Here is a 27,693-nt window from a genome sequence, read left to right as displayed (position 1 = left end):
TCAAACCTGGCTCCTGTAATTCTTTCATTTGAAATTTCACAACTTTTAGTTTTTTACTCACATTGTAGCATATATATTTTTGAAAACACTCACCCCCCCCCCCCATCATAGCCCCTCAGGAGGGGATGCCTCACTGGCTGAGAAACACAAACTTATTTCCTCATCGCTCCTTAGGACCCAATCCGGCTTTATACTGTAATCCTGCCTATAGCATTTATCCTCAAACCAACTGCATTATTGGTGTGATTTCAAAGAAAGGTGTGACTGGATAGGAAAGGGAAAGGGTTTGAATCTTCACAACCATGAGAACTAAACGACCACTTTTTGTTTTGAGTGAAAGGTAAAATATCTCAGGAACTCATTCTGTATCAGGTACCAAATCCTGCGCCAGCGGAATCACAGGATCCAAATGGCGCCGCCAGTGCTTTTGGAACCTTGTGCTCGGCTATGAGGGATGTTCTGAGGTCCACATGCAGTCTACCCTCCCGTAAGTCAGTTATTAATCTAGGTGATTGTCAGTACCATTTATTACAAAAAAACACAACACGTTTCACATTATGGGGAGCGGAAGCATTGGGTGGGGTGGAGGGTGGGAGGTATCTGGCAGCATCAGGGTGCCCTGGTATGAACTTGCAGTCCTCCACGATTTTCCAGGCACTTTCCTCCCAACTCCACCTCCCAAGCCTGTGGTTCATTCCTTCATGAATATGCTTCTGCAAGACACATCGCTTGGCCTTTCAAGCAGCTGAGAGACATCACTAGCGCAGCAGAGACTGGATTCTCAAGGAGCCACCAGCCTTTCTCCTAGCAACGCAGCCCGAGTGCATAATGTTTCAAGGGTGAGATCATCCCAGTACTAGAGAGGAGGAAGGGCAGATCTTCCTGTGTTGAAAAAATAAAATAAGATGGGGGATTTCCTTCTCTTGAGAATATCATCTAAAAGGAAACCCAAAGTGGCAGCGGTGATGGATCCTTTGATAGAGGGAAAGTTCATAAAGGAGTGGTCTGAAGTGTACAAACCCAAAGGGAAAACAAGAGTGCCCTGTCCATCATTGGGAAGACAAAGGGATCTCTGGCACAGAGGTGCCCTAACAGCCTTTCCCTCTTCTTGGTGCTCCCAGCAGCTGGTGCAGCAGTGGAGGTTGGCATGGCAGTGAGCAAAAGCTCCTTAGTGGCCCCTAGCAGGTGGCAAGGCAGTGGCTGCCCAGACTGGCGCCGATGCGGGCAGCGAGTGCCAAGCAAGTGGCAAAACAGTTCAAGGCTCGTGTAGTCAGCCAGACAAGAGTGCGTCTCTGACCCCCAGCGAACATGCCCTAGCAATCGGTGTGGCAGTCTGAACTGGGAGTGTCCAAGGCGACTGGCGGCAGGTGGCGAGGCTGGTGCTTGCAGTGAAACATGCTGGATACATGGAAGGCCTGAAAGCGGAGAGAAGAGAAAGAGGGCGTCAGAGATAGCCAGGCCCACCCAATACCCTCTCAAGAGGCAGGTAGCTGCAGAAGGAGCAGGCACAGCACACAACTTTGCCAGTCCTGACTGAACACAGAATCCCATGAAGGCAGCCTCTCCCAACCTGGTGAGCTGGAGATAATTTTGACTTCCATCCCGCTTGACCAAAGGCCGTGCCGCCTGGGGCTGTTGGAAGTTGTGGCCAGGGCCGGATTGAGGTTTGATGAGGCCCTAAGCTACTGAAGGTAATGGGGCCCTGTATATGTCTAGCCGTCCTTTGTCAACAACAAATTGTCACTGTTTTTTGTGTTGAATATATGCTATATGGTCATTTATGGACCTAATAGGTATCTAAAGCCATTTGCATATGTTGCAATGCAACCAGTCCATGCAGAATGGAGGCACCCTAAATTTAGAAGACACCTGAAGGCAGCCCTGTTCAGGGAAGTTTTTAATGTGTGACATTTCAATGTATTTTTAATCTTTGTTGGAAGTCGCCCAGAGTGGCTGGAGAAACCCAGCCAGATGGGCAGGGTACAATTTATTATTATTATTATTATTATTATTATTATTATTATTATTATTATTGAATTGAGTGAAATTGTAGGTTTCCAGTACGTTTCCGAGCACAATTCAAAGTGTTGGTGCTGACCTTTAAAGCCCAAAACGGCCTCGGTCCAGTATACCTGAAGGAGCGTCTCCACCCCCATCGTTCAGCCCGGACACTGAGATCCAGCGCCGAGGGCCTTCTGGCGGTTCCCTCATTGCGAGAAGTAAGGTTACAGGGAACCAGGCAGAGGGCCTTCTCGGTAGTGGCTCCTGCCCTGTGGAACGCCCTCCCAGCAGATGTCAAAGCAATAAACAACTATTTTACTTTTAAAAGTCATCTGAAGGCAGCCCTCTTTAGGGAAGTTTTTAATGTTTGATGCTGTACTGTTTTTAATATTCAGTTGGAAGCCGCCCAGAGTGGCTGGGGAAACCCAGCCAGATGGGCGGGGTATAAATAATAAATTATTATTATTATTATTATAGGTTGCAGGCTAGCAGGCAGGGCCCATTACTTACATCGTAGGAGCCAACACAACACAAAACACTGTTGCTGTATGTAGGTTTTATTTTATTTGTTTTTTTATCTTATATTTTGGAAATGAACATCCAGGTTTATTCCCCTTTAAATTTTTTGGGGTCCCCAAGAGAGTGGGGCCCTAAGCTATAGCTTATTTAGCTTATACTGTATGTAAATCTGGCACTGATGGCAGACCACTTCTCTACAGAACCTGGTCGTTTTTCAAATGATATCCTCACTGCCGAGCCTACTGAAGACCTGGCTAAGAGTTTTCAACGCAGCGATCATAATAATGAACTGTTTTACAGGCCTGTCCACAACACACATGGCGTTAAGGAACAGGGCATCCTTCCACGGCTCTCTACTTTTCCTTTTAGAAATTAAACATTGCCCCTACCCTCCCTTGACATCAGTTTAGGCACAAAAAACATTTCAAAGGTTTATGGCATCGATCCCATTACACTAGTGAGCCACGTACAGTGTGCATAATTCTTCGCTGCTCACTATCAACATTAAGAACCCATTCCTCCTTCACAGTGAGGGATAAGATTACTGAGTTAAGATTCCTTGATTCTATTCCCAGCTCCTAGGAATCTCAACTCCAGGGTTCAACATACTTCCTTGACTGGAGGCTGATGAGTGGAGCTGGGATCCCATAGCCAGGGTAGGAAATTGAAGGATTTCCTCCCGGCCGCCTGCACACAATGCTAGCAAGGGTGTGCCCATCCTTAGTTATTTCCTGGCGGCTCACACCAAACCCCTGCTCCCTTCATCCAAGTGGATTTTTCTGCATCACTTAGTATAACACGCAACACAACCTGCCAAGCATTGCAACCACAGAGATTCTTGCGACTTTATAGAAAATGGGGGAAGCAATGAAAAGCCAGAACAACCAGAGATTAAGGGCATTTTCCCCTACAAGAAAAAGCTAATGTGTTTGGGGCACTATAGTTTAGAAAAAAGAAGACAGAAGGTGACAGCATATTGAAATTTATGAAATGAAGGATTAGAGCTTCTCTCTTCTCAATACTCAATACTCATTCAGGGTCACTCAAAGAAGCTAGCAGGTTACAAGCAAGGAATCTTCATTCCTGGGTTTTGCATAAACATTTTGGCACAGGCCATATTTGCTGCCACAAGATGTGGGCATGGCTCCTGGCTTGTCCAGCTTTAAAAGGGGAATAAACAAATCCCTCTTGGCCATGTCTGTTACTGGCTATTTGCCATCATAGCTGAATCAACCCTCCATGTTCAGAGGCAGTCTATCCCTGAATATGAGTTTCTGGTGGACAAATGGTGGAGAGGCCTTGTTGCCTTCAGGCTCTTATTGTGGGCTTCCTGAAGGTTATGTGGTTGCCCTTTCCACTCCTGTAAACAGGCGGCTTTTTCTTAACGTTTCCTAACAGAAATGCAACGTAAAGTGTTCTTAATGCATAAACAAATACAGTTTGCCAGAAACACCGATCCCCACAGAGAGAACTAAAAGCAGGCTTGGTTAGGAATGCTTTGCCTTCGTACAGTCACACAGAACTGAACTTTGGTTGCAGAATTTCACTCCCAAAGAACCTCACCTCACTTGCTTGAAATGGTTTTCTCCCCTCTGATGCGCTTGGAAGAGGAGGAGCTGCTAAGTAAGATTTGCAGAGCAATCAGAAGGTGGGTTTTCCGCATCCAGATCTCTCTCTCTCTCAAACCTCAACAGGGAGCGACACTCTCCTCCCCCCAAAAGACAAGAGAAAGGGTCAACTAAGGGCAGAATCAGAACTCACCACCCAGCAAGCCACAAGTGCCCCTTGCAGCAGCCCCACAACCACATCCGACGGATGGTGCCGGTAGTCAGAGATGCGGGTCAGCCCTGTGTACAATGCAAGCATCAGCAGCACAAACTGGACCAATGGACGCAGCAGTCGAGCTCCCCGCCACGTGAAGCGGGCCTGCAAGTAAAACTGGGGGAAGAAGAGGCAGAAAAAGGCTGTTAGCACAGAGAACTTCTGAGGGAAGTTTTGCCAATCTGTTTAGACCAGGGGTCAGCAAACTTTTTCAGCAGGGGGCCGGTCCACTGTCCCTCAGAACTTGTGGGGGGGGGGGGCAGACTATATTTTGAGGAAAAAACACATGAACGGATTCCTATGCCCCACAAATAACCCAGAGATGCATTTTAAATAAAAACACACGATCTACTCATGTAAAAACACGCTGATTCCTGGACCGTTCGTGGGCCAGATTAAGAAGGTGATTGGGCCGGATCCAGCCCCCGAGCCTTAGTTTGCCTACGCATGGTTTAGACACATCTTGAGACATCAGCCAGAGACCTACAAGGACCCCAGTCCATTGGAAACAGCAGGCCCTATCTAACACCAATTAAATTGGCAAAAATGTATAAATCTAAATCAAATAAGTGTTGGAAATGTAAAGAGAAAGAAGGTTCTTTTTATCATATGTGGTGGTCTTGTAGTAAGGTTAAAGCTTACTGGGAAATGATATATAATGAATTGAAAAGGATGTTCAAAATAACATTTGTAAAAATCCCCAGAAGCTTTTCTTTTGGGAATTATAGGGACAGAACTACCTAAACTGTATAGAAACTTATTCATGTATGCCACTACAGTGGCAAGAATGCTACTCGCCCCAAAATGGAAAGAAGCAGAAGTCCCAGCAAAGGAAGACTGGATACAAAAACTTATGGAATACGCAGAAACGGTGGAACTTACCGGAAGAATAAGAAATCAAGATAACAAACTTTTTATAAAAGAATGGAAGTAGTTTATTGAATATTTACAGATAAATTAGAAACAGATAAGAACATTGGCAGGATTATTGTAATAACTTACAGTTTTATAAGAGTATATATTTAAAGTAGATTAATAAATGAGCAAATTAAGTTAATTAGGATATGCAGAAGATATTAAAAAGAAATTTAAGGAACCACAGAAAGAGGGGGAAGGAAGTCAAGTTCTGAAATGTTAAAATGATTGTGAATTAAGTGAAATGTATAAACCTGAAAAACATTTTTTTAAAGGAAAACAACAGAAGCATGCAAAGGGAAGGATCAGGCTCCCAAATACAGAAGGGGGATGGGACATTAGGGGGTTTAGTAAGGGAAGGCGGAGATATTCAACCTACAATGTATGGGTAAATTACAGAGCAGCCGCCCCACTAAGTCAGCTGCAGCAAAGCCAGCAAAGAATTCGGTGGCCCCTTGAAGGATAACAAGCTTATGGTGGCTTAAGCTTCCCTAGGTAAAGAGAGCAAAAGGCAGGGAGCGAGCGCTGCAATGTAGGAAGAGTGAAGATTGGGACTGGCGAGGCCCCTGTTCAGATCCCCAGTCAGCCATGAATCTCACTGGATGACCTTGGGCTGGTCAGTACCTCTCTGCCAAACCTAGCTCCCAGGGCTGCAGCATAGATAAACAGAGACAGCCCACACATATGCTGTCTTGAGCTGTCAGAAGGCAGGCCAAGAGAGACAACTGCCTGCTTCATTGTTTCAGATGTACGGTGAATCTGTTTTCTTGGTGTGTTCCTTCGACGCTCACCTTGCAAAACTGATCTCCTACTCGACTTTGTGTGCGCACATATATAGATGTGCATATATTCCGGTATACAGTGGAACCTCGATTTTCGAGTGTCTCGGAAGCTGAACGATGCAGAATATGAACAGTGAAAACCTGAAAGCAATTGCTTCCGTTTTCGAATGCGCCTCGGAAGTCAAATGGCTTCCACTGCGTGTTTTTACATTTTTTAAATGGATTTTGCCAGCCGCCCATTGAACCTCGGTTTTTACAAATGTGGGTGGCGGGAGATATTTCACTGGACAGGGGAGGATACCTATAGCTCTCCAGATTTTGCTGAACTACAGTTCCCATAATCTCTGATAACTAGCTATTAAGGCTGGGGCTGGTGTGAGTTATAGTCCAAGAAGATTGGTTTTTCTTTTGTTATTATATATATTTTGGGGTTTTTATATTGTAAACCACCCTGTGATTGTCAGATGAAGGGCAGTACAATGGTACCTCAGGTTAAGTACTTAATTCATTCCGGAGGTCCGTTCTTAAGCTGAAACTGTTCTTAACCTGAAGCACCACTTTAGCTAATGGGGCCTCCTGCTGCTGCCGCGCCGCCGGAACCTGATTTCTGTTCTTATCCTGAAGCAAAGTTCTTAACCCGAAGCACTATTTCTGGGTTAGCGGAGTCTGTAACCTGAAGAGTATGTAATCTGAAGCGTATGTAACCCGAGGTACCACTGTATAGAAATAGAATACCGTACTTTTCCGTCTATAAGACGCCCCTTATTTTCGGGCACTGAAATTTCAGAAAATGGGGGATGGCAAAAAGTTGTTGAGCTTTTCTAGGGGAGAATGCCAAAATTTGCTCACCTACAAGCATTGCTAAATCTGCCTCCCATCTGTCCCCTCACTGGCAGAAGCTGCCAATCGCCCGCCCAATTACCGCAGCATCGGCCAATCAACACCACCCATTGACGCAGCAACCAATAACACACACAATAGCCGCTGACAGACGCTGCAGCAACCAATCTAACGTCCACTCTATGCACTACACATATATAAGACGACTCCTACTTTTTAGCATGATTTTTAAGGGGGGAAACCTAATCTTATACACCGAAAGGGGATGTGGGTGGTGCTGTGGGTTAAACCACAGAGCCTAGGACTTGCCGATCAGAAGGTCGGTGGTTCAAATCCCCGCGACGGGGTGAGCTCTTGTTGCTCGGGCCCTGCTCCTGCCAACCTAGCAGTTTGAAAGCACGTCAACATACAAGTAGATAAATAGGTACCACTCCGGTGGGAAGGTAAACGGCGTTTCCGTGTGCTGCTCTGGTTCACCAGAAGTGGCTTAGCCATGCTGGCCACATGACCCAGAAGCTGTACGCCGGCTCCCTCGGCCAATAAAACGAGATGAGCGCCGCAACCCTGGACCTAATGGTCAGGGGTCCCTTTACCTTTTATACACCGAAAAGTACGGTAAGTTTTTGCACCCTGTCATAGGGAGGCAATTTTGTTTTTTCTGTTGAGGACCACATTCCCTTGGAGGTAGTTTTGTCCTAGCTGCATTCTGGTGAGGAGCATGGTCAGAATCAAAGTTGTGCAGGACAATTTCTTCCCTGTTCCTCTTCCCCTCTAACAACACCTACATGAAAACAGGCCACGGGCTAGATTAAATTAGGCCAAAGACCACGCGTGGCCCAGGAGCCGCAGGCTGCCCACATCTGTTTCAGGGAAACCAGACAGCCAGACAGGTCCTGTGTCTCCATCTCGCTTCCTCCTCTCAGCCACTCCCTGTTTCCAGACTGATCTCCCACAGGGGAAGAGTCCCTGTTAGGCTGCCAGGCAAATCCCTCTTCTAAATATAGGAGAGTAAAGCATGACAGATTCTCAGAAGCCACAACAACAACAAAAATAATAATAAGCAAACAAAATAAAAATAGCCAAACTGGGAATAGGAGGCACAAACCAAAGCCCCAAAGACTCTGGAGTCCCATTTTGGTCTTGCATGGTCTTTCTGAAGCCCTATTGGCAGTTTCTCACAAGACACTGAGGCGGCACTGTGCCCTCCTTTGCTCTGCAACTGACAAGCTCACAGGAGCCTGCAAATCCACATCTGCTAAGCCTTTAAGCCCAAGCCCTCAAGGAGGAGATAATAATCTACGTCTTCCGCATTTCATAACAGGAAATTGTCGTAGAGAAAGGTATGTCTGCCCGACTCCAATAACTTTACCTGGAGCCAAAATTCCTGGTTCCCATCCACTTCCATCTAAATCATGCACATTCCACCTTCTTCCCAGAGCCTAGTATAAATGCGCATATCCTCCAACATTTCACAGAAGAAAAGAGGGATCCAACTGTGTACGCGTGAGATAATTTACACAAGGTCTACTCTCAAACACCACTGCATGAGCCCTCCCCCTGCCCGGTGCAAACGAAACCATAGACATCCCTGGAGGCTCTCTCCCATTGCTGTACTAATTTACTCTCTGGTAGACAGCCCTGCACCAATTCAAAAGCAAAGAGGGTGCTTGGTTTTTTGATTAAGGAAAAACCAGACTAACATCATTTTAGGGCAATTAGGTTTTCAACAGCTCAGAATGAACCAGGCACATGAAATGGCATGGTATATCTTAGCACAGTGCTTTGGTGTTAACATGTACATGGATTTACTTATTCAAGCACTAAAAATGATTCTGATATCAATTCGTTTATTTATATGCAAAGAACAACCAAAGACTGCACATACGCTTTCCATGGCTCCCAGTACGTTACTGAGCACAATTCAAAGTGTTGGTGCTGACTTTTAAAGCTCTAAACGGCTTTGGCCCAGTATACCTGAAGGAGCGCCTCTACCACCATTGTTCTGCCCGGACACTGAGGTCCAGTGCCAAGGGCCTTCTGGCGGTTCCCTCTCTGTGAGAAGCCAATTACAGGGAACAAGGCAGAGGGCCTTTTCGGTAGTGGCACCCACCCTGTCAAAGTGCCCTCCCACCATATGTCAAAGAGAAAAACAACTACCAGACTTTTAGAAGACATCTGAAGGCAGCCCTGTTTAGGGAAGTTTTAAATGTTTGATGTTTTATCGCTTTTTAATTATTACAGTAATACCTCTGCGAACGTCCACCTCGTCTAGCGTCCATTCCAGCGAACGTTTGCAGCAAACCTGGAAGTACCGGAACAGGTTACTTCCGGGTTTGCTGCTCGCGCATGCGCAGAAGCACAAACCGTTCCGCGCAGGTGCGCAGACGTAGCACTTTGCCCTGTGTCCTTTTCGGCTAGCGGCTGGGGCTCCTGAATGGATCCTGGTCGCAAAACAAGGTACCACTGAAACCCAGTCAGATGGGTATGTATGTATGTATGTATGTATGTATGTATGTATGTATAAATAAATAAATAAATAAATACTATTTCACAGACTGAAAACAGTTCAAAAGCCTAAGTGGATAAAAAGGTGCTGAAAAGACCATAGAGAAGACGCCTTGAAAGTCTCTTGGTTTTCCCATCTCTATGGTGCCGCTACAAAAAACCCACCTCACTTCCCTTGATGGAGTCACCTAGAGCAAGATCTGAAGGTTCGGACAGGTAAAAGCAGGTTTTAGAAACCCAAGGGACAGGTCTAAAACCTGAACAAACCTAACATCAGCCACTAATACGTAACTGAAGAGGTATCTCCAAAATACCCTCAAAAGGCGCAGTGACTCACCAGGACCAGCCAGGTACCAGATTTTTTTTTTGGGGGGGGGGCAGTCCCTGGTCAACAAGTGGAACGTGTTAGTATAAAATGTTTCTATTTTCACTTCCAACCTCTTTATCTGCTTACAAGCCCTCTCATTCCATCTAATCAATATGAAGACCGTTTCATTATAATTTCAGTAGCAGCAGAACCACCACCCCCGGGCAATATTTAGGAACAAAACACAGCTGTAATGTAAGAAAACATGGCTGTTAAAAGCAACACTTCTCCTGTTCAACTTGGGGGGGGGATGGACCTGTGACCCTCCAGCTGTTGTGGGAAAACAACTCCCATCATCCCCCGTCAGGCTGACGGGGGCTGGCGGGAACCCAAATCCGTCTGGAGGTCCACAGTTTCCCCATTTCTGTCTTAATGCTTCTACTACTTTAACATTCAATTTTAGATTGTTTGGTCAGCAAGGGAAATTAACCGCCCCAGCCAGCCACCTTTTCCTTCCTCAGTGGAAAAGCTCCAGAGATTCTTGGAAGCCTTTCCTGCCTTGGTGCCAGACTCTTCCTTCCATGGATTTTTCTCATCCCAACTATATTTACCCTGCAAACTTAATCAGAGTTTTATATCAGTTTTTGCTGGAATGGTCTCCCTGCAGCACCTTAGGAGTTGTAGCTTGGTGAGGATGCAAAGTTTTGTGTTCGAGATCCCCCTCCAAACTACAGCTCCTGATGTTGTTTGGGTGGAGGGAATAACCCTTAAACCAATTTAAGTTTGGGGTCGGGAGGTGCCCCATAAACCAAGGATATTTGGGTATACTTGAAGAGCACCCTCCTCCTTCTGCTCCTCCTCTGGGAAGGAGTGGAAAGCCCCTGCAAGATTTCTAGGCAACAGAAGTCCAGGAGCAAAGTTAAATATATTTCTTTTTATATTGATGTGCACCACATTGGTAGCTTCTTACTTAAAGGCAGTGTACAAACGATTTTAATAAACAAATACAATTAACATGTAAATTCACAGTTAAGGGAATGCAGAAAAGATGCTTTGGAGAAGGAAGACTTCTCCAAGAGTCTATTTCCAAATTATTTCCCCACCAGTCTGTAGAATTTTCTGGTACAGTGGTTCCTTGGTTCTCAAATGGCTTAGTTGTCAAACAAATTGGCTCCTGAACACCGCAAACCCGGAAGTAAGTGTTCTGGTTTGCGAATGTTTTTCAGAAGCCAATCGTCCGACGCGGCTTCCAATTGAGTGCAGGAAGCTCCTGCAGCCAATAGGAAGCTGCTCCTTGGTTTTCGAATGGTTTCGGGAGTCGAATAGACTCCCAGAACGCATTAAGTTCGTGAACCAAGGTACCACTGTACCCAGAATGGGTTGCTAGGTAGAGCTCTCAAGTCTCATTCGCTCACCTGCAAGCATCCGAAACAAACTTGGTGGAGGCTGCTCCACACGACAAACTATCCACATGAAGCAGCTCCTCATATGCATAACCTATTTTCACCACACCGTGTAAATATTTCCTGGAATTATGCAGGAAGCAGCTCAGACCTATGGCACGAAGCTGCTGCTCTGAACAGCTGTGTTTCCTGTGGACAGCGACGCAGCTGCTTGCACGGTGAATCAGGCCCCCTTTTACCCTGTGGCTCACAAGGTGGCCCGCAACACAACCACCCGAAGACCTTCCCCACATAAAACTGCGCATAAGGACTTACCACCAGGTACATCATGGTATACATGGCAAAGGAGGCATGGCCGGAGTAGAATGACTTCCTGCAAGAGAAAATGATTGCTTTGTTAGGTAAGAACAGAGCCTGCAGTCTGCTAGATTATTACGGCAGAGGATTTCTGCTCACAGATCATGACAATGCAGTCCCTGTAACCTATTTACAATACTGTTCCTTCAGACACCTCACACCACCTATGCAAAGCAACTTCCCTCTGTTCGATTCCTACTTCCTAGCAGTAGGGTTCAACTGAGAAAATGTTGGGCAACAGCTTGGGTAAGTCCCACTGAGTTAAATGCAATCTAACCCATTCATTTCAACAAGACCAAGATATCCCTGATATTAACTGTGTGGTGACCCAGGTTCAAGGAAGTGGTTAAAGTGTTAGACAAGGGCAGGAGAGCCCCTCCCCCCTCCCAAATCTGTACTCGGCCATGATGCTCACTGCATGAGTTTGGGCCAGGGGCTCTCCTTCTTGCAAGGAAGACCACCTTGAGCTCCTTGGCGGAAAGGCGCGATATACAGTGGTACCTTGGTTCTCAAACGCCTTGGTAGTTAAATAACTTGGAACCCAAACACTGCAAACCCAGAAGTAAGTGTTCTGGTTTGCAAACTTTTTTCAGATGCCAAACATGCTCCATTTTGAGAGCCACACTTCTGTTTAGAGTGTTATGCTGAGGTCTGTCTGTTTTTGCTATTTATTTTGCGTTTTTGTGGTTCTTTTTGTGTGTGTGTGACTGTGTGGAACCCAGTTCAGCTCCTGATTGATTGATTGTGTGACTGCAAAACATTGTTTAATGCTTTCATTTTATTGTTTTGTTAGATAGTAAAATTCATGTTTTAGGGGTTGTTTTTAAAAATCTGGAACAGATTAATCCATTTTCTGTGGGAAAGTGCACCTTGGTTTTGGAACGCTTTGGTTTAGGAACAGACTTCCAGAACGGATTAAGTTTGAGAACCAAGGTACCACTGTACTTGTAACAAAACAAAACAAAAATAAAATAGTCTTTGGTTAAGGTGTGAAAGCTAGACACCTAAGTCTTTGGGTTTTAGATCAACGGTGACTAGCGACAAGATTCTATGTTACAATGTGCACATTGTTCTTTTAAGGGATGCCGAACTTTGACCCAGCTTCTCTTCCCAACATCTCTCTGCTCTTTTGAGGGTGAATGACCTCAGCCAGCTGATAACAAACCACATAAAATCCCTATTGGAGCCTTGGCAGGGAGAAAAGGGGCTGGGAAGGAGGTGAGTTGCAGGCGAGGGAGGGTTTTACACTCCCAACTGCATGTGTCCCTTTAGCTTTTAAAATCAAAACCCTCATCTCACCTTCTAAGCATTCGAGGCAGCCCAGACTTCAACACACCGGCCTGCTCCCATCAACTCTACTCTGGACTGGATAAGCTCTCTCTATCCCACTTGTACCTGTTGCCTCTTCAGCCAAGATGCATCCATCTCACTTGAGTCCCTCCAGAACTAAGAGAATAAACGTACACACCGGGCCTTGCCATTTCGGGGGGTGGGGGGGGGTGTCAGTTGCTTCAGCTCTATCCAAAGCAGGCCAGTGTTGTTCAGTGATGGCTCAAACCCCTTTCCACAGAAGAAATGTAAAATATACTACAGGATGGCCTGAGCCCACCTGTCCCTAGAAGTAAGCCTACATTAGGAAGGAGCCACTGTCTAGTTATATTTTATTGACAACACGCTGAATACTAGAATCCACGTCATCCAGTGAAGTTGAACAGTGAGAGATTCAGGAATCAATGGAAATGTTTCTTTCCACAGTGTTAAAAGTACAGCTGTACCCTGGAAGTCGAATGGAATCTGTCCCGGAAGTCCGTTCGACTTCCAAAACGTTTGGAAACTAAAGCACAGCTTCTGATTGGCTGTAGGAAGCTCCTGCAGCCAACCAGAAGCCACGGAAGCCCCGTCAGATGTTCGGTATCCAAAACAGGAACAGTCACTTCTGGGCTTGTGTTCGGGAGACAAAACGTTCGGGAACTAATCTGTTCCAAAACCAAGGTACAGTCATACCTCAGGTTACGAACGCTGCATGTTGTGCATTTTCGGGTTACGGATTGCGCCAAACCTGGAAGTACCGGAACGGGTTACTTCCGGGTTTCGCTGCTTGTGCATGTGCAGAAGTGCAAAATGACGTCACGTGCATGCGCAGAGGCACCAAACCGCGTCACGTGCATGCTCAGACATGGCACTTCAGGCTGCGAACGCTGCGGGTTGCAAACATGCCTCCCACACGGATCACATTCGCAACCCAAGGTATGACTGTATGACTGTACAGTGGTACCTCAGGTTACATACGCTTCAGGTTACAGACTCCGCTAACCCAGAAATAGTGCTCAGGTTAAGAACTTTGCTTCAGGATGAAAACAGAAATCGTGCTCTGGCAGCGCGGCAGCAGCAAAAGGCCCCATTAGCTAAAGTGGTGCTTCAGGTTAAGAACAGTTTCAGGTTAAGTATGGACCTCCAGAACGAATTAAGTACTTAACCCGAGGTACCACTGTATATGATTTTGTTACCACAAATGGCAATGATGGCCGCCAACCTGGACAACTTTAAATGGGGATTAGACAAATCCTTGGAGGAAAAGGCTGTAAATATTGGCTATATACCTGCCTACAGGATGAGAGACAGAATGTCTCTAGGCAGGAGTCTCTGGGGAACAACAGTGCAAGAGGTCCTGCCTGTAGACATCCCAGAGGCATCTGGTTGGCCACTGTGGGAACAGGATTCTGGACCAAATGGGCGTTCGATCTGATACAGAAGTGCTCTTCTTCATTTCTATTCAAATTGCTCTCTCTCTCGCTGTGTGTATAGCGGGGATCAGTGCCAGTGGAAATGACAGGGAGCGAATTGTGTGATCCGAGATTTCCCTACCCCTTTGGTTCAAAATGACTGCATGGGGCATACCTGCCAGAGTTCACCTGCTACTTCACAGCACTTATGATGCACCCCAAAAGCTTGCTGCCCCCGTGACTGCTTGGATTACATGCACTGCCAGGCTGGCTCTGGTCCCAGGAGAGCATGAGAGCAGCACAGGTGGGTCAAAGTCAAGGCCCAACTTGTTCAGCTTCCAAACTCAGTTTCCAAACACCGACTCAGATATTTCCGAGTAGATAACATACAGGGCATGAAAGTGACAGCCCTTCTCTCACATTTGTCTCCCACACCTGGCACTCAAAGGTGATAAGTTTCTGCACGTAGCTGCCAGGTTTCCTATTTCTCATTCTCCAGATTATCCTAATGCAACAGAATCTTTCTCCTTCCCAGATCTTGAGATGGTAGCCAGATATTCTGGCACCAAATGTCCCTGTGTGCCATATCTCATGACCTCAACTCCCTCCCCTTAACTGAGACCTGCAAAGAATGACTTGTGCTAAATTCCACTGAGTTCCTCAGTAACTTCCCCTGGGTTGGAATTGACATTAAAATCCTCAACTGTTTGGGACCAGGTAGTTTGAAAGGCAGCTGGCCACATGACCCGGAAAGCTGTCTGTGGACAAATGCCAGATCCCTCGGCCTAAAAGCCAGATGAGCACCACAACACCGTAGTCACCTTTGACTGGACTTAACCGTCCAGGGGTCCTTTACAATTTTATTTACTGCCTCTTCCCAGCTGAACTGACCCAGACCCTACAATCACCATCAGAAGGACATCCCTCTTTGAGAGAGAGGAGATGTCACCATACACACCTAGCTTCTTTCTCCTCTGAGGGGCCACCAGTGCAGATGTAGTCCTCCAGGTATCCAGCAGAGCAGTTGATGTGAGCAAAGTCAGGCCTGCAGGCGGCCAGGAAGTGTGGACGGAGGCGGCCCACAGCAACTTTGGCCATGTTGGTTAGTGACTGGCCCACAGTGCAGCCGAAGAGGAAGGCCCCGATCTCCTTGTAGAGGGCAGCCACGTAACGGTTGGAGACTATGGAGCGTGAGCTGTGGGGCAGGCTGTACACACGGCAGCTTTCGCCCAGGGTGATCTGCGTTGGAAAGAAAGAAAGAAAAGGAAGAGTTTGGATTTGATATCCCGCTTTATCACTACCCGAAGGAGTCTCAAAGCGGCTAACAATCTCCTTTTCCCTTCCTCCACCACCACAAACACTCTGTGAGGTGAGTGAGGCTGAGAGACTTCAGAGAACTGTGACTAGCCCAAGGTCACCCAGCGGCTGCAGGTGAAGGAGCGGAGACGCGAACCCAGTTCACCAGATTACGAGTCTATCGCTCTTAACCACACCACCACACTGGCTCTGAACACAGAAGGCGGCCCGGTCACAAGCAATTCCAGCGCTGGCAGTGGGGCACATTTCTTAATGGCGAGTGGAGATTCACACTGTCCCAGCCATCAGTAAGCTGCCCCTGGGCTAGCCAATCAGAACCAAAGGAAAGGAAAATTTTACTGAACCTAGCAAATGGGTTCCATGGGCTTCCACAGAGAACAGCTTCCACACTAGCCAAATGAAAAATGAATACGGCTGGGAGGAAACTTTCCTCTTTGAACTAAGTTTGGCTACAGCACTGGAGAAAGGGGTGGGTGGGTCAGGTTTCAGGGACTCAGCTTCCTGTCCCCCCCTTTGGCAGTAGATAAGCAGAACACAGTGAAAGGAGTCTCGTACCAGTTAGAAATTTTAATGATCATAAAGGTAAAGATAAAGGGACCCCTGACCATTAAGGTCCAGTCGTGGCCGACTCTGGGGTTGCGGCGCTCATCTCGCTTTATTGGCCGAGGGAGCCGGCGTACAGCTTCCAGGTCATGTGGCCAGCATGTCTAAGCCACTTCTGGCGAATCAAAGCAGTTGCACAGAAACGCCGTTTACCTTCCTGCTGGAGCGGTACCTATTTATCTATTTGCACATTGACATGCTTTCAAACTGCTAGGTTGGCAGGAGCAGGGACTGAGCAACGGGAGCTCACCCCATCGCGGGGATTCGAACCGCCAACCTTCTGATCAGCAAGTCCTAGGCTCTGTGGTTTAACCCACAGCACCACCTGTGTCTTTTTAATGATCATAGCGAGAGAACAAAGAATCCATTTCCTAGGAATGAAGGTGCTCCCAATTAAGGGTTACACCCACTTCCTCCCTAGTCACCCACGTCACTACCACGCCTTGTAACCTGATCTCGCAACCACTGTGCTTTCTGAGCAGTCACCTTATCTGCTCTCCTTGACCTTGGGCTGAGCGGATGGACGCTTTCCAGAGAAAGCGAGTCTGTTAACTCTCTCTCCCAGTGCTTCTTTTCCTAGCTGTTTCCCATCCAGTACTTCCCAGCTTCTGCCTTCTGAACTATCCCTCTGCAAACCACTGTTCCAAATCTATACTGTCCCACTGCTCCTGGGAAGATTCAAGATCCATTCCTCCTCAAGTGCAGCCCTCCTCAGCATGGTGCCTGACAGCATGCTGCATGAAATGGAGATGGAGAGTCATCTGCGCTGGAGGAAAACAGAAGAAGGGCTCCTGCAAAAAACTGTAAGGGAATATAGTGTGGCATCAGGATATAGGTGCTGTGATGTTCTAGAAGGGGGTCTGGTAGGGAGAGGGGAGAGGGTCCTGTATACCCTGAGCTCTTCAGAGGAACCTGGGGTGGAAAGGCATGCAATAAATGCATGCAAGAAGACAAATCAGCAAAATGCTATGGTCGGGTGGGTGGTGTTTTGCTGCCAGGAACAAGGCACGGCACAGGATGTTAAAGGACAAAAGCGCACGGTTCCCTCCCTCATTCCTCTGAAAGACTCACCACTAGACAGGCAATGAGGATTCCCACGGAGATGAGCACAGAGTCGCTGACGGTCTCAGCGCGTTGCAGCGGGTACCTGATGCTGCTGTCGTTGCAGAAGAAGCCGCGGCGCATAGGGGAAACAAGGCCAACCTCGCAGATGAAGAACGGGATGGATGCTGCAGCCAAGGAAGCAGGCAAGAGAAAGAGCAGGTCAGGGAGAGGGAAGGGTTCTGAGATCTACAGCTGTGGTGGCCAAGGCTGGAGGCCGAGGGCTGAGCTGGGACTGCAAAGCCCAGCCTTTTGTAGGTTACAGATCTCCCTACCTACCTACGTAAGGCTAGTCCCCAGCATCCCATCTGTCTTGCCAGAGCGGTTATCTCCTGCTTGGACTCTGCAATGCGCTCTACGTGGGGCTACCTTTGAAGGTGACCCGAAACTACAACTAATCCAGAATGCGGCAGCTAGACTGGTGACTGGGAGTGGCCGCCGAGACCACATACATTGGCTCCCAGTATGTTTCCAAGCACAATTCAAAGTGTTAGTGCTGACCTTTAAAGCCCTAAATGGCCACGGCCCAGTATACCTGAAGGAGAATCTCCACTCCCATCATTCAGCTCAAACACTGAGGTCCAGCTCTGAGGGCCTTCTTGGTATTGGCGCCCTCCCTTCAGATGTTAAGGAAATAAACAACTATCTGACTTTTAGAAGACATCTGAAGGCAGCTCTGTTTAGGGAAGTTTTTAATGTTTGATGTTTTATTGCATTGATGATGATGATGATGATGTTGGGAGCTGCCCAGGTGGGCGGGGTATAAATAATAAATTATAATAATATTATTATTATCCTACTGTAAAGGTAAAGGGACCCCTGACCGTTAGGTCCAGTCGTGGACGACTCTGGGGTTGTGGCACTCATCTCGCTTTACTGGCCAAGGGAGCCGGCGTTTGTCCACAGCTTCCGGGTGATGTGGCCAGCAGGACTAAGCCGCTTCTAGCAAACCAGAGCAGTGCACGGAAACACCGTTTACCTTCCTGCCAAAGTGGTACCTATTTATCTACTTGCACTGCGTGCTTTCGAACTGCTAGGTTGGCAGGAGCAGGGACCGAGCAACAGGGGCTCGCACCATCATGGGGATTTGAACCGCCGACCTTCTGACCGGCAAGCTCTAGGCTCTGTGGTTTAGACCATAGTGCCACCCGCATCCCACGATTATCCTACTGTAGCATGGGCAAAAAAACAGAACCCAGGATGGAGCTATGCAAACCGGGGACTTGCTTTGATTCTCAGTGGCTGGGGTCTCCAGGCAATCATAGTTGTAGCAGACCATGAGGGTCATCTAGCAGCTTCTAGCCCAATCATCTCCAATGCAGGAATCTCTTTAAACCCACAACCCTGAGATAAAGGGTCTCGTGCTCTTCCAACAAAGCAGATTTAGCCCCAGTGGTTTGCAACTAGGAAGACTTCTGGGAGGCAGCTGTGGGAAGGAAGCAGATTTGACTGACAGGAGTGAAATGGTCCACAAAAATAGGTTCTTCCATCCATTCCATCAAATCCCCTGGTAAGAAACAAGCGACACACACTGGGGACTGGAATGTGAACCCAGGCACGTTAGAAGCCCTGGGGCAAACATGGAACAAGGTGTTTCAGCCGCAGCTCTTTCTGCCCAAGAGCTTGGCCCATAGGACACAATGTGTGTCATTTGTCCTAATTAACACCAGGGCCTTGGCATAACGAACTCCCCACCGCACCCTGAGGGATCACCAGTTACCACACCCAGGGATAGTATTGGTGCAACACTTAAGAACCCAGGAAGAACTGTTAGAAATTACCCTATTGGCTCATATACATGGCAAAAGCTTTCTCAGTGCCAAACACCTACTTGACGTTTCCACATACACTGAAGATGACAGGCAACATTTGCTAGGACTTGCCAATCAGAAGGTCGGCGATTCGAATCCCCGCGATGGGGTGAGCTCCTGTTGCCCAGTCCCTGCTCCTGCCAACCTAGCAGTTCGAAAGCACGTCAAAGTGCAAGTAGATAAATAGGTACCGCTGTGGCAGGAAGGTAAACGGCGTTCGCCAGAAGTGGCTTAGTCATGCTGGCCACATGACCCGGAAGCTGTACGCTGGCTCCCTCGGCCAATAAAGCGAGATGAGCACTGCAACCCCAGAGTCGGCCACGACTGGGCCTAATGGTCAGGGGTCCCTTTACCTTTACCTCCCTCATCTGGGATTCAGGGGTATACTGCCTATACTGTGGAGGTTCCATTTTGCTTTCATGGCAACACTCTTCCATGGATCAGCCTAGTGTAATGCTTGGTTTTCATAAAGCAACATTTGCAAGCGATCTAGGGGAGCCCAAGTCTGCTTCACTGTGGCACTTTCCATATCCCTCTGCAGTCTTGCAAATAAGCACACAAAATAACTAGCCTGCAAAAAATATTTACATGCATTTCAAGAGGTTAGCAGCCAGCAGGGAACAGCAGAAGCCCCCTTCCCTCCATGGTCAGCATGGAATCAAAGAGGCCGGAAGTGGGAAATGCCTTTCAACAAGACGGAGATGGGGAGATGGTGGAAGAGCAATCTGTTTCTCCTCCATCAGCTTCCTTGATTATCATGCTAGCTGTGGAGGAAGAGATTTTGCTTCCTCTGCAACTAGCAAGGAAACCAAATGGACTGGCAGAGCAGGGACCTGCCCCACCTGCGGGAACACACTCCCTCCCTGGCATCAGTTGTCTGTCGCTGGAACTGTTAATTGGAAGTATAACCTCTGCTTGTGCATTTCAGTTGCAGCCCAACACATTTTGGGTCAAACCGTTCTTTGGGGACAATTCACGTTCTTTATTCCTGCCACCAAGTAATGCTACTTTTTTTTTGGTTCCCTGGTAGCCCTTCAAGTTATTGTTGGACCTGAACTCCTATCAGCCTCAGCCCATGCTCAAGGACATGGGTAGGCAACCTAAGACCCGGGTGCTGGATCCGGCCCAATTGCCTTCTCAATCCGGCCTGCAGACAGTCCGGGAATCAGAGTGTTTTTACATGAGTAGAATGTGTCCTTTTATTTAAAATGCATCTCTGGGTTATTTGTGGGGCATAGGAATTCGTTCTTTTTTTCCCCTTTTCAAAATATAGTCCAGCCCCCCACAAGGTCTGAGGGACAGCGAACCGGCCCCCTGCTGAAAATGTTTGCTGACCCCTGCTCAAGGATGATGGGAGTTGGAGTCCAGCTACATCTGGAAGGCCCAAAGGCTCCCCAGCCATGCCCTAGTAACTGACTCTGACTCCACCTGCCAGATGGATGGGAGGGGATCAGCATGGGTGGAAAGGACTTGCTTGGACCCCCCACCTTCCAACATATAAGGCATGCAGACCCAACTCCCTTCTCAGCTACTGCATGGATGCTACAGATGGAAGAACAACACAAGAAGCAGTCATGAAACTGAGTCACTAGAGCAGTGGTTTTCAACCAGTGTGCCATGGCACCCTGGGGTGCCTTGAATGATGGTCAGGGGTGCCACAGGCAACACTGGCCTCTGTCCCTCTTTTCTTCCTTCCCTCCTTTGATGCCCTCTTGCATCTCTGCCTCCCAAAGGCTGGCGTGGCTGTTTGTTGCAGCAGCTTTTTATTGATACAAACTCTCCAGTGTGGTGGGAGCCAGTGTGGTGTAGTGGTTAAGAGCGGTGGACTCGTAATCTGGTGAACCAGGTTCGCTTCCCCGCTCCTCCACATGCAGCTGCTGGGTGACCTTGGGCTGGTCACACTTCTCTGAAGTCTCTCAGCCTCACTCACCAAACAGAGTGTTTGTTGTGGGGGAGGAAGGGAAAGGAGAATGTGAGCCGCTTTGAGACTCCTTAGGGTAGTGATAAAGCGGGATATCAAATCCAAACTCTACTTCTTCTTCTTCTCCAGGTGAATGGTGCCTCTGGGGCTAGCCAGGAGGTGCTTCCCAGGCTCCTGTGGGGCAATGTGAGGAGGCGCCTCTCTTTGGGGTGGGGGGGGGCAGCAGCAGCTGCTCTGAGGACTCCCAAGGAGAGGGGAGAAGAGAGGAGGCTGAGGGAACCATCCACAAGGAAGGGTGTTTGAAAAAGAGTGAGAGGCTACTAGCTCTGTAAGGAAGGGGCGAAAGAACTGGGCTCCTGAGTCCCACAGGGGTGCTGCAGAAAGAATGGAGTTGGTCAAGGGAGCTATGGACTCAAAAAGGTTGAAAACCTTTGCACTAGAGTATGGGAGTGGGAAACCTTAGCCAAATTCCCAGGTGTGACCAAGAAGTTGAGTGGCCGGGCCTTGAGCAAGTTGCTCTCTCTACTTTAGCCTCCCTAGAAGTTGCTCTCTCTACTTTAGCCTCCCTGGAAGAGGAGGAGACAAACGGAAGGTTTTTAAAAAGCAAGAAGGTCCCTGTAGGGTGTGAGTGGTCCAGCAAGGGTCAAGTTGCACAGACAGCTGTGCCGCAGGAGACGCCAAGGCGAAGACCGCCATAGGCCAAGACAATCAGGGTTCTCTGTCAAACAGCCAAGCCTTTTGGCATCCGCTGAGCTCGGCACATGCAAAGAGCTCTTTGAGAAGGCTCTGGTTTTCCAGCGGAATCCGTTGGACTCCTGCCATTCTGCCCTTCTCAGGGGCAGCGAGATGGACGTGAAGGTTTGCAGCGGGGAGAAGGAAGAGGGCTAAATTTAGGGCAAAGCAACCAACACAAAGAGCTCAAGGACCTGAGCCACAGATCTGGGGTGGATCAGTGTCTGCTCCAGCCAGAGACACCAGAGAAACATGGGCCTTGCCTCCTTGGAGTGGCCTGCTTACCAGAGCAAGTCCCTTCAGAGAAAGCCATGGAGTGAATGAGCTCTCAACCCAGATGGAACTACCGTATTTTTCGCTCCATAAGACACACTTTTTCCCTCCTAAAAAGTAAGGGGAAATGTGTGTGCGTCTTATGGAGCGAATGCAGGCGGGAGGCAGGCGGGAAAAGCCCCCCAAGAGCCGCACACACGCTCCGAGCGGCTCTTGTGGGCTTTTCCCCGAGGAGGGAGAAGGGACTGACTGGCTTTTAGAGGGGGAATGCAAGAAAAAAAATGTTTTTAAAGGGAGCGCTGAGCAGAGACTGTGATGCATACAGGCTCTGCTCAGCGCTCCCTTTAAAAATATTTTTTTTCTTGCATTCCCCCTCTAAAAACTAGGTGCGTCTTATGGAGTGAAAAATACGGTATATTTATGGCCGGGTCAGCGATGGCCATTTGGCTGTTAGTGGCCAAACAGAAAATGCCCTCATCTCCTCGGCTGCATACCATACCTCTGCACCCACCTTTGCGCACCCGCCCACTGCCACCCAGCAGCAACGGTGGGCACACACGAGGGTGGGCACAGTGGAAGATGCAGCAGAAGAATGGCACCAGTGGGCATGAGGAGGAGGCGGCCAATAAGCTCAGGAGGCAGATCTGCCACCTCTTCCAGGTCTTGAGAGCCTGCCGCCCTGATGCAACTGCCTCACCTTGCCTGGTGGGCAGGTCAGCCTTGGAGGGACAAGAGAACCACATCCATTTGCTTATCAGCTTGCAGCTGGGAGATCTGTGGACAGACTAAAGATCACCACACTTTCTTTTAGAATGGGTAGGGGGAGAACCTGTGGCTCTCCAGATGTTGCTTAGAACTGTACAGGCGAGAAATCTGAAAAAACGTACCTCAGCACAAGACCCAAGAATGCAAGTACAGTCGTACCTTGGCTCCTGAACGCCTTGGTACTCGGAAAACCCCGCAAACCCAGAAGTGTGTGTTCCGGTTTGCAAATGTTCTTTGGAACCTGAATGTCCGACACGGCTTCCGATTGGCTGCAGAAGCTCCTTACAGCCAATCGGAAGCCAGGCTTTGGTTTCTGAACGTTTTGGAAGTCGAACGAACTTCCGGAACGGCTTCCGTTCAACTTCCAAGGCACGACTGTAGGCTGTACTCGTCTTCCATTTATTAATTATGATTAATTCTTACAAATATATCTCCCCCGCCCTTATAAAAATAAAAAAGGCCCTGCTCGTCATCTCACAATAAACTTTCCAGCTTCCCACAATAGCCCTCTTGCTTGGAATAATCACTACCCATCTCACCTTATATGGTGCCTCGGCCCTCTCAATGCATGCAGAGATTCCCTGGCACTTGGAGAGGGCTATTAATATACAGGGCTCTCGGCTGCACTGAGACACTCACACTGCCTTGCTTGGTCAGCTGCCCAGAGCTAAGGGCTCAGGTGTTGCGGTCCAGAGAGGGAGAGGCCTAGTGACTGAGTGCCAGGACTCAGCAACACCCCAGAGGAATTATATAGAGAGAGAGAGAGGACTTTCTTGCGACCACGAGGCATGAAGCACCCAGTTGGCACCGCGAGCTACGGATCTGTTACTGTCATCCTTTGACTTCTTTTGCTGTTGTTCTGCGTGACCACAAACCTTCACGCTAGAGTTCCCGTCCCTGTTATGCAGCTGCCTGTTACGGCTCAGTCTCCTGGATGGAGCTGCTTCGTGCCAAAGGGACTTGCTCTGTGCCCTCGGCGACATTCCTCTGGCGTTCTTCTGCTGGGTGTTGCTCCGGATCTGTTGGGAACAAGTGGCAGCCTGCCTGGCCCCCTCCCACAGCAACGCCCAGGCGAGCAAGACTCAACCTGTGGCGCTTCCTCAGTGCAAGGGGGGGGGGAGGGATAGAAAAACAGGGCTGGGCCTGGAAGGAGGCGAGGGGACGCCCACAGGGGTTGGGAACACTGCCAGGCAGGGGGCAAAGCAGGCGGGCTGGACCACCAGGGCTAAAAAAACCAGGAGCCTCTTACTCTGTGACCCATTGGGGAGAGACAATTGATGGAAGCTTTGTTTGTCCCACAGTCTACTTCCCACCAACCAAAATTCCAGCTCCACCAAGGCTTTATTCCCCAGTGGCCCACTCTCAGAACGAAGAGGAAGAACCAGATGCCAGCCTCGCTTGGCTAGCCCTCTACAGTGGTACCTTGGCTCCCGAACAAATCGGCTCCCGAATGCCGCAAACCCAGAAGTGTTCCGGTTTGCGAATGATTTTTGGAAGCCGAACGTCCATTTTGGCGTTCAGCATTGTTTCCCGGGGCCAATCAGAAGCTGTGCCTTGGTTTGCGAACGTTTTGGAAGCCGAACGGACTTCCAGAGCAGATTGAGTTTGAGAACCAAGGTACCACTGTACTCTCTTCCTCAAGTTGGGGAGGGGGCAAATGAGGACAAGATTAACAGCAATGTGAAAATGCAATCCATACTTTGGAACTCCCTGCCTGGTTCATATCAAGCAGGCGCCTTCGCTCTATTCATTTCCGGCACATGCCAAAAACATTCCTGTTTAGGCAAGCCTGTCCAGATGCTTGGAAATGCTGGCGTGGATTTTAAACTCTTTTACCATTTTAACTTTTTTTATTTTTTTTAAAAAAAGTCTTGCTGTAATTTTTTCCTGGATTTTCTTGTTTTGTATACTGCTTTGAGGTTTTGTTTTGTTTGTTTTCAAACAATCGAACAGTATATAAATTTCATGTAATCAATCAATAAATTACTTTTCTACAGTATCACACATTTCAACCGAGTGTTGCTCAGTTCCGCACAGCAGCACTCAAGATTCGTAGGATGCCCTGTGCCACATATCAGTTTTAATGGACATATCAGAGTGCTCTGTAAATGATAGTTAAAGCCTTTATATATCAGCCTTTGGCGCTCTTCCACACCCACCCAATGTTCCTGAGCCTTCTTTTGGATTCTTTTAGCTTCTTTTAAATTCTTATAGACTTCTATATTCACCTTGTGTTTTAATACCTTTTAGCTTTATAAAGCGCTTTTTAGATTTTAAATGCTGGTCTAGGGATGCGGGTGGCGCTGTGGGTAAAACCTCAGCACCTAGGACTTGCCGATCGCATGGTCGGGGGTTCGAATCCCCGCGGCGGGGTGCGCTCCCGTCGTTCGGTCCCAGCGCCTGCCAACCTAGCAGTTCGAAAGCACCTCCGGGTGCAAGTAGATAAATAGGGACCGCTTACTAGCGGGAAGGTAAACGGCGTTTCCGTGTGCGGCTCTGGCTCGCCAGAGCAGCGATGTCACGCTGGCCACGTGACCCGGAAGTGTCTGCGGACAGTGCTGGCTCCCAGCCTATAGAGTGAGATGAGCGCACAACCCTAGAGTCTGTCAAGACTGGCCCGTACAGGCAGGGGTACCTTTCCCTTTACCTATGACTGTAATAAAGATTTGTATTATTGTAAGTCTCACCTCTCTATCCAGGCAAGTAAGAAGGGCAACACCTCAGCTAAAAGACCCATTCCTGACACTTGAGGTGGGTTGGTGAGGGGTGTGGCCTGGCAAGTGGGCGTGGCCTAGATAGAATCCTGAGGACCAGGTGGAGAACCCTGAAGGGCCTCATTTCCCCCCTGGACTGAGGTTTATCACTCCACCTCTTCCTGGCTGCCTCTGCGTGTCAGCCAGTTCCATGGCCACCCAATCTCCCTAATGCCAATGCTACCAGGTTGCCTGCCTGCCTGCCAGCCAGTTGCTTCCCTAAGCCCTTGTTCTTTCCAGACTGCAGATCAATCGGACCCATCCCCTGAAACATTTGCCTGCAATCAGGTTCTGCCTTCAGATTGCCCTTCCTCTGCAACCTTAAGGCAAACCTGCTCCCCAGGTTCTCTGTCTAGGTTTGCAGAGCACATGTCCCAGTGCTATACAATGGTACCTCGGATAACAGATGCTTCAGGTTACATATGCTTCAGGTTACAGACTCCGCTAACCCAGAAATAGTACCTCGGGTTAAGAACTTTGCTTCAGGGTGAGAACAGAAATCGCATGGCGGCGGCTCGGTGGGCTCCATTAGCTAAAGTGGTACCTCAGTTTAAGAACAGTTTCAGGTTAAGAACAGACCTCCAGAACGAATTACCATATTTTTCGCTCTATAACACGCACATTTCCCCCTCCAAAAATTAAGGGGAAATGTGTGTGCGTCTTATGGAGTGAATGCAGGCTCCTTGGCTTCAGTGATAGCAACGCAAAGCCTCTGAAGCTCAGTGGGAGCGCTCCTGCCGCGCTCCGGAGGCTTCGGGTTGCCTTCACTGAAGCCTGGAGAGTGAGAGGAGTCGGTGTGCACTGACCCCTTTTGCTCTCCAGGCTTCAAAGATAGCTGCCTGAAGCTTCCAGAGTGCAGCGGGAGCTCCCGCTGCGCTCTGGAGGCTTCGGGTTCCTTTCGCTGAAGGGTAGGTGTCCCTTCAGCTAAGGCGCAGCACCCCTTCAGCTAAGTGGGAGGAGAAATGGAAGGGGCTCCGTTTCTCCTGCCGCTTTGCTGAAGGGGCGCTGCGCAGAGAGGGGGATAATTTTTTTCTCTTGTTCTCCCCCTCTAAAACAAGGTGTGTCCTATAATCAGGTACGTCCTATAGAGTGAAAAATACGGTAAGTTCTTAACCCAAGGTACAGTGGTGCCCCGCAAGACGAATGCCTCGCAAGACGGAAAACCCGCTAGACAAAAGGGTTTTCCGTTTTGGAGGTACTTCGCAAAACGAATTTCCTATGGGCTTGCTTCGCAAGACGAAAATGTCTTGCGAGTTCCTGCAGGTCTTTTTTCCTCCCCCCCCCCTTTTCCCAAGCTGCTAAGCCGCTTATCAGCTGATCGCTAAGCCGCTTATCAGCTGATCCGCTAAGCCGCTTAACAGCTGATCGCTAAGCCGCTTATCAGCTGATCCGCTAAGCCGCTTAACAGCTGATCGCTAAGCCGCTTATCAGCTGATCCGCTAAGCCGCTTAACAGCTGATCCGCTAAACCGCTTATCAGCTGATCCGCTAAGCCGCTGATCCGCTAAGCCCGCTAATAGCGCTAATGGGCTTGCTTCGCAAGACGAAAAAACCGCAAGACGAAGAGACTCGCGGAACGGATTCTTTTCGTCTTGCGAGGCACCACTGTACCAATGTATTCCAATATGGATTCCCATCCTGCAGGCTCCATACTACGGCTGCCCACCCCGCAATGCATCACCAACAAAGGTAAGGATGGGAAACTCTCTAAACTCCCAAGTTTCCTCAGGGCAGAGAGCCGGCCCTTCTTCCTGCTACAGACAAGCTACAAGTCACGCCTTCCACCCAATGTTAGAAATTAGTCAGGAGCTAGGTGCATTTTCACCTAACTGTCAACCACTTGTGACCCAGTGAAGATGCCTGGGCATCAGGATTGTGCCTGACATCTCCACCATCTGGAGGTGCATACCTGGAGGTCATTGGATTTTGGCTGCTTTCACACTAATACCACATCCTGTAGAATTTTATCAGTTACGTATATTTTATCTGCACAATCAGAATGAACTATGATTTTTCTGTGCAGCCTGAACAGGAGCAGTGAACAATGTTATAGTTAATTGTTGCTGCTTGTCTTCACTTACTTCACCCCAGTGCCCTGCTCACAGTTGTGAAGAAAATTCCTATGTTATGAATGGTCTGTGTCACCATTAAGAAAAAGAGATAGGAATAGCCCAATAAATCGTGGACTGTCCCTGGATAGAGTTTTCTTCTTTCAGTTCTCAAAGCTCTTAACCGAGCTCAAGGT

The 27,693-nt window shown here is 48.4% G+C and overlaps 1 protein-coding gene across 1 annotated transcript in view; it reads right to left on the bottom strand.

Moving 5' to 3' along the window:
• Positions 1-509: 509 nt before the first annotated feature.
• The window catches only part of LOC114587688 (phospholipid phosphatase 3-like), a 37,705-nt gene continuing 10,521 nt past the window's right edge, over positions 510-27,693 (bottom strand). Inside the window, exons 2-6 of the mRNA XM_028712316.2 lie at positions 17,165-17,322; positions 15,132-15,412; positions 11,409-11,466; positions 4,282-4,458; positions 510-1,415 (exon numbers count right to left, since the gene is read on the bottom strand). Of these exons, the coding sequence (XP_028568149.2) occupies positions 1,314-1,415; positions 4,282-4,458; positions 11,409-11,466; positions 15,132-15,412; positions 17,165-17,322 (776 nt within the window). The 3' untranslated portion in view covers positions 510-1,313. The remainder of the gene's footprint in view (positions 1,416-4,281; positions 4,459-11,408; positions 11,467-15,131; positions 15,413-17,164; positions 17,323-27,693) is intronic.

This window comes from Podarcis muralis, chromosome 17 (genome assembly GCF_964188315.1).
Source record: "Podarcis muralis chromosome 17, rPodMur119.hap1.1, whole genome shotgun sequence".
In the NCBI taxonomy this organism is placed as follows: Eukaryota; Metazoa; Chordata; class Lepidosauria; order Squamata; family Lacertidae; genus Podarcis; species Podarcis muralis.
This window is presented reverse-complemented; position numbering and strand designations above follow the sequence as displayed.